At 43.1% G+C, this 14,654-nt stretch overlaps 1 protein-coding gene across 1 annotated transcript; it reads left to right on the top strand.

The window, feature by feature from the left end:
- Positions 1-386: 386 nt before the first annotated feature.
- Positions 387-12,745, top strand: FBXO40 (F-box protein 40). The gene is made up of 4 exons (XM_072970796.1): positions 387-533; positions 6,678-6,710; positions 7,597-9,510; positions 11,924-12,745. The coding sequence occupies exons 1-4, from the start codon at positions 387-389 to the stop codon at positions 12,137-12,139; spliced, it is 2,310 nt and encodes a 769-aa protein (XP_072826897.1). The 3' UTR covers positions 12,140-12,745.
- The last annotated feature ends 1,909 nt before the right edge of the window (positions 12,746-14,654 follow it).

Raw genomic sequence — 14,654 nt, 5'->3', positions numbered from 1 at the left:
GAAATAGAGGTCTGGACAAGGGTGTGACCGTGAGAATGACCTTCCTGACAGAGGAAGCACTAACAATTGAGTGACTGTTGTATAGTAGACATGCTCCTACTTTATCTCATTTGATCCTCACACAATGGATGAATAAATTAGCTTTAGGGAGATTCAATAACTTGTCCAAAATTACTCAGCAAAACAGGAGAGTGTTTATTAACTTACTTTAGATTGGGGGTGTCAGGTAAGACATCTTTGTGAATCACAGAGAAAAAAAAATGTGACAATGAGTGTGTATATGTCCATGAATGACTGAAAAATTGTGCTGAACACTGGAATTTGACACAACACTGTAAAATGATTATGAATCAATAAAAAAAAAAAAGACACAAGCTGAAATCTAAATGGCAAAAAAAGCTCACAATGCAAATGAGAAGCAAGGGGAGAGCTCTCCTGAGAGAAAGACCAAGTGCCAAGGCCGAGCAGCAGGGCTGGAGCTACGTGCTCAAGGGGGACGGGTAAAGCGAAAGAGGCAAGCAGGGGACACTTGGGTAAGGCCTTGTGGGCAAGATAAGGACAGAGCTTATTCCTTGTGATGGGATGAAATCCCCTAAAGATTTTAAATAGGGGAGTAGTGATCTAATGTTAAAAGTGGTTAAAATCACTTTTTCTGCTGGCGAATATAGATTATGGGGCACAAAACGGGAGGAGTGAGACTGATTATCAGGCTATTGCCCCAGACTGGATGAGATGGTGATGGTGCCTGGACCTGGGCAGTGGTGGTGGAGATAGAAAGAAATGGATAGATTTGCCAACTGCCCTTTCAGATCTTTCTCTAAGGCCTTCCTACCTAACTGGGCAGTAGTTTCTTTGTGACTGAAAGCACAATATCTAGCTCTTCTAGCTCTCAAACTTGAGCTTACAGCAGAATCAGCTGGATTTGGTAGGTCTGATTAAGTAGGTCTGATTTGGTAGCGCCCAATAGCGTACATTTCTATCCAGTTCCCAGATAATGCTGATGCTATTGGTTTGGGTCCCACTTTTTAAGGACCACTATTCTAGCTGACTTAACTTTGCTTATTAAGTTACTCCTTTCTGAGTCATCCACAGGGCACCACAACCTGGATCAATAAAGTTCTGCTCCCTTGCCAGGTTCTAAACTCTCCCCTGTTTCTTTAAAGAAATGTTCATCCCTAAACTCATGTACCTGGTCCTTGTACCTACTTATATTCCACATAAGCTGCATCTACTACAACCAGTAAAATCTCATTCTTTGTAGATCTTTCAACTATTTAAGTCTAAATTACATTATTTTGATATAATATAATAAATTATATTATTTTGATATAATGTAATAAATTATATTATTATTTTATAGGAGTAGGAATGTGTCTCCCCAAAATATGTTTTAAAGTTCCCCTGTCTAGAGGAGACAGTCACAGTAATATAATTTAGACGTAAATCGTTGAAAGAAAGATCTACACAGAGTGAGATTTTTCACTCAAAGTACTGGATGAAGTTTAAGCGGGGAAAGCGTTTTGGCCATAGACTTGATGGAAGTTCATGATTCAGAGGAGGGAAGGTACCTACTGCCTTTTCAGACAAGAAGCAAGAATTTAGAGGTGAACATAGGGGCACAGAAACTGAAGGGGGAAATGGCACTTGGATAACCATACTCTGTTTCAGGCATTGAATTCTGTCAGGTTTTTTTCACAGCGAAGAGTTTTTATAATCTATGTGCTTTGATTTAATAGGTGTTTCATTTTAAATCTCAGAATCCGTATTGTAGTGCAGATTTTTAACCCTGAAAATCTTCCCTGTTATATCTGTATTCCCTGAAATGCAAAGGCCTGGGCCCTGGATAGTCTTCTTGTTTCCTCTGCTCAGAAGGGCACAGTATGGGATGTGATCCAGAGGAGGATCAAAAATATCATCATAGGAATGGAGGTGCTTCTTCATGTGAGCATCCAGCTCCTCTACAGTTTGGGAAGATTATACATGTAGACACCTTTCTGTGCCCCAAATGGGGGAGAAGAGGCTCTCTCCTGGTAGAATCTAGCCATGGGCTTGCATTCTTCCCAAACCATGGAGATGGACCACACGTGTCTCTGTGGGTCTCTGATGAACACAGTGTGATGTAGCAAAGAGTAGAGTTTGAAGCCAAACGTAGGCTACCTTGTGCCTCAGTGTCCTCAACAGTAAACTGGAAATGTTAATACCTACCTCACGTGATTGGTGTGACAATTAAATGGGAAGTTATGAAAAGCACATTTTAAGCACTAATATCTTACTTCTCTTCCTCCATAACATCCAAAATTCAGAGAAATCACTCAATCTGGGAAAGTCAGACAAACCCCATGGAGGATGAGGATCTAGTCATTGCACTGGAAAAGGAATTGGGAGAACAGGGCGTCTCATGTTACAGGACAACCAATGATCAATCTAATTTGATTAACTTGGGGCAATACCAGTTGACTCCAACCTAAGGTGATTAATCAGCTGGGACTAAGAGGTTTCCTGGGAGCTGAGTCTTTCAGTGCTCAAACCAGGACGACTATTAACCCTGCTTCTCCAGCAATAATTAGACTATTAACAATTTTGGATCATCCTTTATCTTAGTAGGAACAATTTCCCCCAGGTACACAACAAAAGGTTCAGGTGTGATTTGTTTTATGCCCTTAGGCTATATTTATCTTTCTCCTTTCCTCTACCGTCAAATGTCTCCAAAGAGGGGTCTCCACCCACTGTCTTTCTCCTCAGCGCATGTCCTCTCTCAAAGTCACTCATCTGGGGTAGCTCCAGAGCCTGGCAGAAGATCTTTAAATAGCAACATAGAGCAAAACAAAATAGCAACAGCATCTTTGTCGCATGCTTGCATTGCTTTTCTTTTCTCTTAAAGCGGTATTTTCAAATAACTTCAAAGAGATGGAGAGCAGTAAGGCTCCACCACAAATGTTTCCAGCTTCAGTAACACTGTTCCTAAGAACCATCTTTACAATGTTGTAGGATAAGGAATGATTAGGCTAGAGTTCAACACTGCTGTCCCTCCTGCCAACAGGGGCCGAGTTCTCACTACACACATGGAGCGCACGGAACAAACTAGGGCTGTTTTGCCCTCATGGGAACTGGGCTCAACTCTTTGACAGAACCAGGCTGGCAAATATGAAGCTGGACATTCCTGGTGCTGGTAGCTTTTTTCACATAGCCTTACTCCATTTGTGATCTGCCTTTTCTTTCCCACCTAAAAGCCAACAGGGGACTCTGAGTCATCCAGACCCCATTCTTATTGATGAATGCTTGTCACATTCTCCAGCGAGGGCACAGGCCCTGCCAACATTGGAGTATGTGCTTAATAGCTTTCTCCTCCCTTCCGAACAAACATCAGATTTTGAATGGCCAAGGGTCCCACTGCATAGCTGAAACACATATGCTCTGGCAAGAGCTCTTTGAGGACCTGCCATGAGCAGTGGCATTGTCCTCACTGTTTTTAATTAACCTCACGGCCACTTTGGAGGTTATCACTCCCCCTTTCCTTTCCATCTGGCAACATAGTCCTGACTCTCTTAGCTCTGGTCTCCTCTGGCTCTACATCTTCTTAATGTCCCCAAAGTGGTCATAATCAGCCATGTACTTCACGGCTCATATTTCTGTTCTGTGTTCTCACTTCCCCAATTATGGCTTCCTCTCACTTTTAAGTGGATAATTCTCAAGTCTGCTTCTCTATATGCTAACCCCTCATCTTTCCACCTGTGTGATCTCTCATCACCTAAAGCAACTTGTTGGACCCATATATCTTCCAAAAACAGTTCCCCCCTTAGACCTCTATTTTTCTCAGAATTACACCCAATATTTTTTCTTCTTTCCCCATCTCAACCAGAAACAAAAATGTTAGTTGATTCTCCCTTGAATGTCTCCTATCTGTCTCATCTTGCCTGTTTCTACTGTCATCAGTCTTACCTATCTAAGCCCCCATCACGTTCTCTACACAGCAGTTTCTAACTCTAGGTTCTTCTGCCCAATCCCTCCACCACTGCTAGTTAACACCCCAATTACAATGTTAAATGGTTCCTTATTGAGCACCAAATAACTCCCGATGCTTGAGCCTAACATTTGTGAATTTCCGTAAGTCTGTAATGGCCTTTTTTCCCTAGGAGTGACCTGGAATATGGCAGGAGCCCCTTGAATGTTAAATTGTATGTTAAAGATCCAGAAGCTGAACTCTTGCATCCAAAAGATGTGCTCTTTGCCTTATCCTATTCTGCTCCATCTCAGTCCAACCCTCACAGCCCTTCCATTCTGCGGCTCCCTTTCTGGCTGATTTGTCTTCTGCTTGGTCCTGAACCTGTTCATGTTCTGGCTTGTACTTTCTTGCCTGTCTCCTGATTCAGGCTGACTATTAGGATATAGAGCCCTCTGGCATGACCCTCTTCCACACTCAGTAGTCCTAGTAGATACAAGTCAGATGGAGAATGTGTTAAGAATGTAAATTTCAGGACACATCCTTCACTCAAGTCAGGGGTGCAGCCAGCATTTACAGCAGTGTTGTCCAATTGAATGTTTTATGAAGATGAAAATATTCTCTTCTCTGTTGTCCAACAGAGTAGCTACTAACCATATGGGGCTACTGAACACTTGAAATGTAGCTAGTATGACTTGAGGAGCTGAATTATTAATTCTATTTCATTTTGATTAACTTATATTTAAATAGCCACACGTGACCAGTGGCTACCATATTGAACAGTGTGGATCTATATATTTAATAGGCAGCACAACTGATACTGATGCATGATAATGTTTAAAGCCACTTTAACAAACAGTCCAGGTGACCCTTATGCTCACTTACTGGCACATAGTAGGTAATCAAAAAAGGTTTGTTGAATGAACAAATGAATACATGAGTGAACTAGCATACAATTTCCTTGAGCTTTAAGGCTGTATCTTCTAAAAATGAAAAGTTGAGGGGGCTTTTCCAGACTAAAAGAGGCTAAAAAGACTTAACAACTAAATGTAATAAATTCACCTTAAAGGTATTCTGGTTCAAAAAAATTTTTTAAAGTAGAGAAAATATTTTGGGGATAATTGGGGAAGTTTGAATAAGACAGCGTGTTACATGATATTAGAAAATTATATTTAATTTTCTTAGGTGAAATTATGTTGTTATAGTTACAAAGGAAGATGACTTTATTCTTAAGAAATAATATGCTGAAGTACTTACAAATGAGGTGTCATGATAACAGCAACTTATCTTCAAGTGGTTTGGTAAAAAATGTGTGTGTGTGGGTGTGTCTGTCTGTGTCTGTGTAGAGAGTGAGAAAGTGAAACTGGCAAAATGTTAATAACCATTGAATCTAGGTAGAGTATATTTAGGTTCATGGTATATATTACTTCACTTTTTATGTATATTTGAATTTTTTTTTAATTGGAGGAAAAGTCATCCACAATGAATTGGCAAATCCTAGAGCAAACTAAAATGAAATTTAAAAATACTGCATCTTCTGATTTTTGGGGTGCTAACCTCACCCTTCCCCATTCCATCCCAGACTAACACAGTGCTAAAATTATGCTCTAAATTCTCTAGACCAGATATTACAAACTAGCAACCTACCAATCCTGTCTAACCTGCATATATGTTCTTCATTGGTCAAAATAGAAAAAAATTAAATTATTTGCCAACATTTAAAATTCCAAGGATTTTTATCTTGATATATTTTGTATTACAATGAAATATAAATTACTTGTTTTACAATAGCAAACGTGTATAGATCACTTTCTACAAGACAATTACTGTGCTAAGAGTTTCAGGTGTGTGTGACTCACTCCTCACGACAGCACTGTGAGACAGGTACAACTATTACCCTCCCTTCACAGACGGGGACAATGATGAACAAAGAGGTTAAGTAACGTTCCCAGTGTCTCACAGTTACTGACTTGTAGTGCCAGGGTTGACGCCAATGCAGTTTGTCCCCTGCACTGTATCACCACTCACAAAAGTCTGCATCCCTGGTTTCTCTGAAACATAAGAAGATCCAGCAACACATTCCCACATGGGACCAATGGACCAGAGGTGAGGAGATGCAGTCCTCTGAAGGTAGGGCATCATCTCCTCTGCTTGCCAGAGTCCCCACACAGCCTGCTTCTGGTGCCTTTAGGGTTAGACTCCTGCTCTAGCCTCAGAACAGCTGAGTACACCAGGGCAAATGACACATGATGGATACTTCTACAGACACTCGCATACTGCCCCACTGCAAGCTGGATATCAGGCTGATCTCTAAGTGGACATGAAGCCCCAGTGGGAGAGAAAGGCTACAGGGGTAACTTGGGCTAGATCGGGATAAGGGTTGAGATACCAGGGTAAGTGTTGGTGGACAATAGAGAAAAGTTACAGGAAGCAGAAGTTACACATCCCATGGTTGTTAAGATGGCCCATCAGAGGGCAGCGTAGAGTATGGGCCAGAATGGCCTGGGTTGGAAACCTGATTCCATCGCTTAGCAGCTGTATAACCTTGTACAAGATATTTAACTTCTTTAAGCTTCTGTGTCTTTGACTGTCAAATGGGAGCCATGAAACTTACTTCAAAAGTGGTAGAATGTATTACATGAGAGATTATGTGAAGTCTCTTTGGCCCTTGTGAATATAGATAATCAAAATACTTTTCTTATTAATTGCTTATTCACATTTTTATATTTCCCCCTAGAGTTACAAAGCAAGCCGAAATTTGGAAGCTATGGTAAGTATGAGGTGCTTATAACACCTTCACCTTTCAGAGGTCCAGGTCTTGCTTCATTTAGCCTGTAGCCCAAGCAGCTGGCAGGTTTGTCTTTTTAGTCTGATAATATATATTGGCTTTTTGCCGGACAAGATGCTAGAGCAGAACCTAGAAGCAACTGACACAGAGTTGAGGGCAAGCAGAGAGCTGAGAAAGATTTGAGAGCAAAGATTTTTAGTAAAACTTTCCATTTGAAGAAGCAAAAAATCCAGCTATAATCTAAATGGCTAACAATTCCTTCATTCAGCAAAGATTATTGAGTACTTACACTGGCCCAGGCCCTGTGACAGGTGCTGGGGATGCAGATGGGAACAAAACCAGATATGCTTCATATGCTCCTGGCACGCCCCCTGGTGGTAGGTATAGTTGATTAAATGAATGACAGCACACTCACCGCCATTATGAAGAAAGTATGCAAAGAATAATTAATAAAACAACCTAGACATGTCATAATAGCAAGTTAAAGCCAGATGCAAAATTGTATCCATGGTATTAACAATGTCATATAAATCCTCCATAATCCACAGCTCAGAAATAACTGACAACCTTGTAGTGCATTACATTCAGCTTTGTTTTTTTCTATTCTCAGCACATCTACTACATACATAGAATAAACTATTGGAAATAAAGAGAAGACTGTTGATAGTTGTTATCTCTGGGTTGTGGGATTATGAGTGATTTTTGCTTTCTTCTCTATGATTGTCTATACTTTCTGAGGTTGCTGCAATGAGCATGTAGCATGTATCAGCAGAAAATAAGTCGATTAAAGCACGCTCCCAGACACTCGCAGAGCTTCTCTTGCAGCAGTCATTTGTTCTCTCCTTCCCCTTGCCTTCGGTGTCTCCAGGGCCGGGCACGCAGGCCTCCACCGGGGCAGCACAGGCACTGTGAGAGATGCTTCAACCGGCACTGCCATGTTCCTGTGGAGCCCACTGTCTCCTGCCCGGTGATAAGCTGCCGCCTGTCCTGTGGCGCTACCTTCCACATGTGCAAAGAGGAAGAGCACGAGCTCCTCTGCCCTTTAGAGCAGGTTCCGTGCCTCAACTCCGAATACGGCTGCCCCCTGTCCATGTCCCGCCACAAGCTGGCCAAGCACCTGCACGTGTGCCCCGCCAGCGTGGTCTGCTGCTCTATGGAGTGGAACCGCTGGCCGAACGTGGACTCCGAAACAGCCCTTCATGAGAACATCATGAAAGAGACCCCCAGTGAGGAGTGTTTGGACACTGCCCTGGCCCTCCAGGACCAGAAGGCCCTTTTCAGATCTTTGAAAATGGTAGAGCTTTTCCCAGAAACCAGAGAGCCCAGTGAGGAGGAGCCTGCGACCAACAGTGAATCCAGCTGGGAGGAAATGGGAGGAGCGGTGGGTGGAGCAGATGCCGGTTTGGTAACATACGGATCCCTGGCAGCCATGAATGGAGAGGTGGCAGAGCCGAGTCAAGAAGAACGAGAGGTGTTAGCCAAAACCAAAGAAGGGATGGACCTGGCCAAGTTTGACAAGTGGGAAAATATATTCAGCAAAGAGCACGCGGCCTCTGCTTTAACAAGCACATCAGCGAGCCTTGAGGGCAAGAGCAGGAACGGCCCAGAGAAAGAACAGGTTTCCAGCGGCAGTAACTCAGGAGAGGAGGGTGCTGCCAAGGGGAAAGAATTACAGGGAAACCAGAAGCAGCAGGACTTTAATGCAGCCGTGGAAAAGACAGGGCTTGCCCCTTGGCAGGATGGCGTTCTGGAAAGGCTGAAGACAGCTGTGGATGCAAAGGACTATAATATGTACCTGGTGCACAATGGGAGGATGCTTATTCACTTTGGTCAGATGCCTGCTTGTACCCCTAAAGAGAAAGACTTTGTTTATGGCAACCTTGAGGCTCAGGAAGTGAAGACTGTTTATACCTTCAAGGTTCCTTGGAGCTACTGTGGGAAGCGGGCTCGCCTCGGAGATGCCATGCTGAGTTGTAGGCCAAGTGAACACAAGGCCGTAGACACTTCCGATTTAGGGATCACTGTGGAGGACCTGCCCAAATCAGATCTCATCAAGACCACCCTCCTGTGTGCTTTGGAAAGAGAACTCAAAGGCCATGTCATCTCCGAATCCAGGAGCATTGATGGACTGTTCATGGATTTTGCTACACAGACGTACAGTTTTGAGCCAGAACAGTTTTCCCCCGGCACAGTGCTGGCTGACCTCCTGACCACTGCCAACCTGAACGGTCTCCACGTGGAGCTCCACAGTGAGTGTGTGACCAGGAGACACAACAAGAGCAGCTCTGCCTTCACTTTCATTTGCAACAAATTCTTCAGGAGGGATGAATTCCCCCTACACTTCAAGAATGTCCACACAGACATTCAGTCATGTCTCAATGGCTGGTTCCAGCATCGATGCCCCCTTGCCTACTTGGGATGTACCTTTATTCAAAACCATTTCCGTCCCCCAGGGCAAAAGGCAAAAGTGATCTATAGTCAGGAGCTCAAGACCTTTGCCATCAAGCCGGACGTTGCTTCAGAGCTGAGTGAGGGAAGAAAGAATAACCGTCTCTCAGGCCGCGAAGGAAAAAGCCAGAATTCTCTAACCAGCCTGCCCCTGGAGATTTTGCAGTACATTGCTGGGTTCTTGGACAGCGTCAGTCTGTCCCAGCTCTCCCAGGTGTCTGTGCTGATGAGGAATATCTGTGCCACTTTGTTACAAGAGAGAGGGATGGTCCTCCTGCAGTGGAAGAAAAAGAGGTATTCCCATGGAGGAACCTCCTGGAGAGTTCACAGAAAGGCAAGTAAATAGTCATTCATTCATTCATTCTTCCCTTCAACAAATACTTACTAAAGACCTTCTATGCACCATGCACTGTACTAGACACCGAGATTGTACTAGGTAACTGGGAATAAGACACAGTTTGTGAACCCAGGGAGGTCAGCCTGGTAGAGGAGACAGACCCACAAAAAAAAAAAATGGCAGTAGAGATGGTAGTGCCTGTTTCTATGTATGTGACCTGGATGTCTTCTGTTTGGTCACATGATCCCTTCCCCAACTTTCTCCTTCATGGTCTGTCTCCCAGGAGGCTGATCCCTACCACCTGCCCTAACCAGCTCCCTTGCCCTCAGCTTCCAGAGGGGCTAATCTAATGGGAGTGTATCGGTGGGAGGAAGAAGAGTGAGGTTGACACGTCTATTCTGGTTTCCCAGCTGCATGCAGTCTTCCCTCCATGACACTTGGCACTGGCCATGTCCCTCCACTGAAGGTGGTTATATAGGTTGTTCTCTCTGCGATTACCAATTCTGGGTTCAAATGACCTCTTTCTTCTCCCCTTTCTAGGCCACTCTAGATTGTTACTAGCCGGGATATTGTGCTCTGTCTTGTGGCTTTCCTGTACCCTGCCCACACATTTACACATTTGTGTATCATTCCTTTTTAAAATTCTCTTCAGATTACCCAGTTTGAGTGTGCCATCTGTTTTCTGCCTGGGCTCTAATTGATACAATATGCCAACAAATTCTCCTCAGTCCGTGTCAACTAATTTTGGTTAAAAAGCATTTTTGCCCTTGTAAAAGACATTTTGCAATTCTAAAATAATTTGGTCCACTGATTTCCCTGGCTCAAATGCCTATTTAATTTTTTTCAAAAAAACTACTGTATAAATCAAAGAAATTTTCCCTTTGGGAAAAAACCTTGTTCCTTTTTCCCAACCAGCTTGCACCATGCAGAAGTGAAGCTCCCAATTCATCATCTCCAGGGTGCCCTTAGCAACCTTCTCATTCGTAATGTGAACCACAAATTTATGATGCCCATTTAGGTTGATAATTCCATAATCTCACTGTTGAGTTTCTTCCCATTATGTGGGTATATGCAGACTAGCATTGGGGAGTTAGGAGATGTTTACATCTATTTTTATTGAATATGTCCTAAAACATCTTGCATATGCTGTATTATTTGTTCCCTAAACAGTCTTCTTCAAAAAATAATTATGAGACTCTCCCTCATGAATCCATACCTGCATCCATGTATTAAATAAACACTGATGTCAACTAGCCATTTGTTAGGAATAAACACAAATGAGACTAAGACCCTGCCTCCAGGAATTGTATAGCCTAGAACTGCCTAATATCTTCCCCTGTAGAATCAAATGCAAATAATTTAACTTACATACTAGAAATTTCATGATTTTTTGGCTCACTTTTCCCCCCATTCAATGATTGTGATTGCCAACCACTCTTAAATATTATTTGAGAAAAACTAATTTCCTTGCAGAAAGGAAGAAAGAGAATTTAGTTGGAATTTAAAGGATGCTCATATTAAAATGGCTGTTTAAAGTAAAAAGGGAAATAGTTCTAAGACCACAGGAAACACTTTTCTTACATAGAAGCAATGATAAGAAACTGAGGGCGAAGTGATCAGGTTAAAGGGTATCAAGTTTTGCCTACCCTCATAGGCAAATTTTAAAACTAGTGACTTTGCCACCACATCCTAGGTGGAAAGGCCAGCAGGGGTTTGAGTATCAGACTCCTAGATTTCTGCTGAGTCTTCTGTTCTAGTGAGACTCTTGTTAGTTAGCATACTTTTAGTTTCAAGCAATAGAAGACCAACTTAACATAAACAATGAAAGCAATTTATTGACCCATATAACTAAAAAATCCAACAGTGATGGCTTCAGGTCAGGCTTGCTCTAGCAGGTCAAAATACTCCCAAATGACCATTTTACTCTCTATTTCTTATCTCTACTTCCTCACTAGTGGCTCCACTCTAAGACACAGTTCTCCCTTCATGATTCCTGGTGGCTGCCAGCAGCTCCTAAGACTGCAGCTTCCCAGCTTAAACACAGAGAATCTTATTTCCTGACATCTCAAACGAAAGTTCTGGAGTAGTCTCATTGACACTAATTGCCCTGATTTGAACCATGTGCCTATTCTAGGACTAATCACTGTTTCTGGGATAGTCGGGGGTGCAGGGCAGGTGAATGTTGATAAGCAGACTGGTATTAGTCATTTCCACACAACGTATGGCTTACTGGGAAGATTATCAGTTGGAAGAGGGAACTAGGAATTGAATGCTGGAGAAGGAACTAACTAAACACTCTCTGGAAGCTAAGAACAGGAAGAAGAGAAAGGCATTTCCTTACACCATTCAAATAAAGCCAGCCTGAGGGTGTTGCCCCGCTGTTCACTTTTGAGCGTGTCTCTCCTCACAGATCTGGCAGTTCAGCAGCCTCTTCTCCAAAATCAAGAGCTGGGAGTTTAATGACGTCGCCTCCATGTCTGAGCACCTGAAGACCTGTCCTTTCAATGTTGTAGAACACAAGACTGAGCCGATTCTTTTGACCAGCATGTGTCAGCCCCATGAAAAGGCCCGGGAGAGCTTAGTCACCACCTTTAAAGCCAGACCACGGGGAAGATACACCTACTAAATACTCAGAACCGCCATTCTTGGATTCCCACTCCGCATTACTGCAAGCACAGTGTGGTTTGGAGGCCTTCCTTCTGTAAGCTTCAGAGCATGCGATGTCCTTCAAAACCTGAGCAGTTGCACAAGTTCTAAGAATTTCCTAAGCCATGGCTTGTATAATTGCAGTAGTGCCATACTGATAATGTATTTCCTCCCCATCTACCTTTTTTCTTTCTAAAATTAATCAGTCTGAGGAGTATATAGGTAACTTGAGGCCATTTGGAAGATGAGCCCAAGCCCTTAGGAGATGAGAGAGCAGTGGTTATGGAATAGCAACACCAGCACAGGCCTGTGCTTTAGTGGAGAGCTTTTCAGTCGATAAGCACTTTCAGTGATGTGGGGCCAGCAATGTAGGGAAGGGACGGAGGTGCCTCCCAGGGCACCCAGGGTGAAGGGCACAGAATGAAGGTTCTGGAGCTGAGGTTGTCTCGACAGCCAAGTCCAGTTCTCCTAGTTGCCCCACCGCCTCTAAGCCTGGACAGTCCCCACACAGCCTGACGCCAGAGACCTTGGCTGAGCACAGCAGCCTCGAGGACACCACAGGCCAGCAACGAGAGGCAGAAATGAGGTTATAGAGTTTGTTGTGTAGAATCTTGGCAACATAGAGAAGGACAGCCTTTTAAAGTGAAGAAGAATCTGAAGAATATACGTTATTTATGGAGAAAATTAGGACAAAAAGTCACAGTCTTACTTTTAAACACGTTAATAGCGGCTTAAGAGTCAAGGTTCTCTTCCTCTAAAAATTATATTCTAGGTCTGGATAGGGGAGAGCACAGGCATGGGCCGGCACCACCCTGGACTATGTGAAATGATCTCAGGACACGGGGTAGCCCAAGGAGACCGCACATTTGGACAAGCCCAGACGAGGCCCGTGGCAGCGCCTGTGCTACCAGTCGCCAGGCGCTGGACACCACTTGGCTACCCCATGGGTGATCTTGGGGAGGAAGGCAGCTGAACATAGGGATTCCCTGTAATTGCCCCTACCTATTGCTGGTCACGACTCCATTCTGTCAAAAATGTGTGACACTTCCGGCTTTTGATACCAAATAGTCAATACATATAAGAACAAAAGTAAAGTAAAAATACACAGTAGAAACTAGAATCTCCTAAAGCAGGGTTTCTTGGAACTATTGACATTTCGGATTGGATAATTCTTTGTCATAAGGGACTGTCCTGTGTGTTATAGGAAGTTTAGCAATATCCTTGACCTCTGTCCAAAAGATACCAGTTCCAGCCCCGCAGCTGTAACAACCAAAAATGTTTCCAGACATTGCCAAATATTCTCTTGGAGCAAAACACTCCTGGTTGAGAACCACTGCCCTGAAGAATAAACTTACTGCCAATGGCAGTAAGTTAGGATAAGCTTTTTAGTACAGCAAAATCTTATCTCACATAGTTATCTACAATGTCTTGATTTCATGCAACTCTTCTTTATTTACTAAATAGGTTTTAGACATATGGTGATTTCAAGTTGGGAACCAAATGGAGCTAGTTTGTTTGCTGTGGCTTTGTGTCCTTGGGTCCATGTGCAAAAGTATATCCTTTCAGCTCTCCAGGTGTAGCTGAAGCCGGGACGGTTGAGCTATATATCTCATGTTTATATCCCTCTCACCTTACTTGGTGCCATTTTCCTAGCAGTCCTCAAGCAAGTGAGAAAGAAGGGAAAAGGAGGATGGACATTGTGGGGAAGCAGAGAACAAAAAGAATTTAGCCAACAACAACAAAAACAGTGTAGTCAGTATGACTGTCTGTTAATGCCTGGGTCTCTCTCTGAACATGGTCCAGAGCTGGTATAGATGGAGTAGGTGATACCTCTGAGAGGTCAAGAAGGCATTAGAACTAGAAGCTGATGCAACATTGTAAACTGACTATACTTCAATTGAAAAAAAATGAAAGGCATTAGAGCAAGTCCCAGAGTAGAAAGATGCCACTTTCATTATAATGTGCCACTTGGTACTATTCAGTAATTTAATTCTATTTTTCCTAATCCTTATTGTTTGGTTTACACTTCACATTTGTATATAAGGCACTGTTTTCTAAAAATATAACTAGAGTGTAAGCTACAATTTTATTCAGTGAAGATGAGCAACTGGAACAACCAAACACTGAAATGGAAAAAGAAGGGAGAGTTCTCCAGGGATCAGTTCCATGTGTTTTGAATCTACTCCTATCTATACGGAGAAAGAAAGCTCCGAAAGTCCATTCTGGGTTTCTTATTTTAGTAGAAAAAGAGGGAATGGGGAGCTAAAGAGTAAAGGAGATGAAAATCCAGGGCTACCATAAGCTGGATGAGAATTATAGAGAAAGGAAGAGAGCAGAGAGCTCGTTCTTGACAGTCTGGGCAGCCCAGGGTTCAGGAGGACAATCAGGAGAGTGACCACACTGCTCTGTGGGCCCCACACTTCTAGTCACACTTTGCTTTCCCAGTTGCTGCCTTCAGTGCAATATTGAGTCGATTAACATCATCAAACACATTT

Source organism: Vicugna pacos, chromosome 1 (assembly GCF_048564905.1).
Source record: "Vicugna pacos chromosome 1, VicPac4, whole genome shotgun sequence".
Lineage (NCBI taxonomy): Eukaryota > Metazoa > Chordata > Mammalia > Artiodactyla > Camelidae > Vicugna > Vicugna pacos.
The sequence above is the reverse complement of the archived record's forward strand: the minus strand, read 5'-3'. Positions and strand labels throughout refer to the sequence as shown.

What these genes read in the sequence shown, in the direction of transcription:
- FBXO40 (XM_072970796.1), top strand. Translation starts at nt 387, where the DNA reads ATGGCAAAAAAAGCTCACAATGCAAATGAGAAGCAAGGGGAGAGCTCT. An exon ending in GGCAAGCAGGGGACACTTGG is followed by an intron (nt 534 to 6,677) that starts GTAAGGCCTTGT and finishes ATTTCCCCCTAG; the next exon opens with AGTTACAAAGCAAGCCGAAA. An exon ending in GCCGAAATTTGGAAGCTATG is followed by an intron (nt 6,711 to 7,596) that starts GTAAGTATGAGG and finishes CGGTGTCTCCAG; the next exon opens with GGCCGGGCACGCAGGCCTCC.